The 1815-nt window shown below is 61.5% G+C and overlaps 1 protein-coding gene across 1 annotated transcript in view; it reads left to right on the top strand.

The window, feature by feature from the left end:
- Positions 1-1815, top strand: part of LOC104408579 (mucosa-associated lymphoid tissue lymphoma translocation protein 1-like) — a gene marked incomplete at its 5' end in the record, with an annotated part of 3009 nt that overhangs the window by 557 nt on the left and 637 nt on the right. The window contains 5 exons of the mRNA XM_010018229.1: positions 64-241; positions 505-579; positions 987-1114; positions 1181-1327; positions 1443-1600. Coding sequence (XP_010016531.1) covers positions 64-241; positions 505-579; positions 987-1114; positions 1181-1327; positions 1443-1600 — 686 coding nt within the window. The remainder of the gene's footprint in view (positions 1-63; positions 242-504; positions 580-986; positions 1115-1180; positions 1328-1442; positions 1601-1815) is intronic.

Raw genomic sequence — 1815 nt, 5'->3', positions numbered from 1 at the left:
GGTTGGAACTGGAGGAGCTTTAAGGTCCCTTCAACCCAACCTGATGTCACTGCTCTCCTGCAGGTTTGCTCTACTATGCTGGACACGGCTATGAAAACTTTGGCAACAGCTTCATGGTGCCCATCGATGCGCCCAGTGCCTACACCTCTGCGCACTGCCTGTGCGTGCAGCAGGTGCTGCAGGGCATGCAGCAGCGCCGCACCGGCCTCAACGTCTTCCTGCTTGATATGTGCCGCAAGAGGTGACCCAGCCCTGGCCACCAGCCTGGAGACAAGCTGGGATGTCCCGGCACAGGGGTTCCCATGGGTGCTGGTTCCATGGGGAGTGGAGGGGGTCATCCACAGGATCCCATCCACCCCATTGGCTTTGGGTGCACCAGGGCATCAGTGCCCCAGCTGAGCTGGAAAACACCACGATGGGTGGGCAGAGGAGCACGGGGCAGCCCCTGGGGTGCCCTGGGGAGGGTTTGGGGTGGCAGCAAGTCCAGCAGCGCTTCTCTTGCAGGAACCTCAACGACGATGTCATCCCAAATGTCGGGACACTGCAGGTCACGGCCAACATCGTCTTCGGCTACGCCACGTGGGTCCACCCCCCTCTGCCCCCAACACGGGCATCAGGGATGAGTCTCCCATCATGGCTTGGCTCTCCTTGCGTCTGTGTCTTTCCCCCTCCATTTCCGGGCAGCATTGCCTCCTCCAGTTGATGCTGGAGGTGGCGGGTGAGTGGCATCGTCCAGTCCCCTAGGGGGCAGGAAGATGCCCACCGTGCTGCTTGACAAAGCCCTGAGGCTCCTCTAGAGCACAGGGATTTGGCCTGATGATTCTTTAAGCATCCAGGACCTGGTGTGGCTTCTAACTCTCCCCACCATGGTGGCCACATGGGTCAATGGAGTGGGTAGAGCTGTGGGCACCCAGCTCTGGCTTCCCCAGGGGTTGGGGGCTGGCTCCCAGGGGAGTGATGGAGCCAACGCTGCCCCATCCCTCCAGGTGCGCAGACGCTGAAGCCTATGAGCTGAGCCAGGGCGAGCTCTCCAACGGCATCTTCGTCACCTTCCTCAAGCGCTGGCTGCTGGAGGACGAGAAGATCACGGTGCTGTTGGACAAGGTGGCTGAGGGTGAGTGGGGAGCAGCAGGGGACAGCAACACCCTCCATGGCCCGCACTGATCCCTGTCCCCCGCAGACATGGGCACGCTGGAGATCACGCGCGGCCGGCAGGCGCTGGAGCTCCGCAGCAACCTCTCGGAGAGACGAGCTCTGACGGACCCCATCCGCACGCCAGCCCGGGACGAGTCCTCGGCCAGGAACCTCCAGTGGGCCAAGGCTCATGGTGAGAGTCACAACGTGCTGGTACAGAGCTGCCAGCCCATGTCCCCACCCCAGGGTGGTCACCGCACCCATGGGCATGGCTCAGGTCAACCCTGTGCTCGCCATCCCCATTCTAGTCTTGCCGGAGAGCAGGACCCTCAGCTTTGACTGTGGTGTCACCGTTCAACTGGGCTTTGCCGCCGAGTTCTCCAACATCATGATCATCTACACCCGCGTGGTGGCCACCCCCGAGGACATCGCCACGTGTGAGGCCAAGCTCACCGACATACCTGAGGTGGGAACAGGCAGCCCAAGCCCATGACAGTGCGATGGGGAACAGGGTGGGGGGACCCATGCTGGTTTCCATGCCATCTGTGGTTGGAACTAGATGCTCTGTGGTTGGATCTACATGCTCTTAAGGTCCTTTCAAACCCAAACCGTTCTATGGCCTCAAGCTGCCCCAGGGCAGGTTTAGCTGGAGCTGAGGAACAATTCCTTGCCCAGAGGGTG

This window comes from Nestor notabilis, unplaced genomic scaffold (genome assembly GCF_000696875.1).
Source record: "Nestor notabilis isolate BGI_N333 unplaced genomic scaffold, ASM69687v1 scaffold16847, whole genome shotgun sequence".
NCBI classification, from domain to species: domain Eukaryota; kingdom Metazoa; phylum Chordata; class Aves; order Psittaciformes; family Psittacidae; genus Nestor; species Nestor notabilis.
The sequence above is the reverse complement of the archived record's forward strand: the minus strand, read 5'-3'. Positions and strand labels throughout refer to the sequence as shown.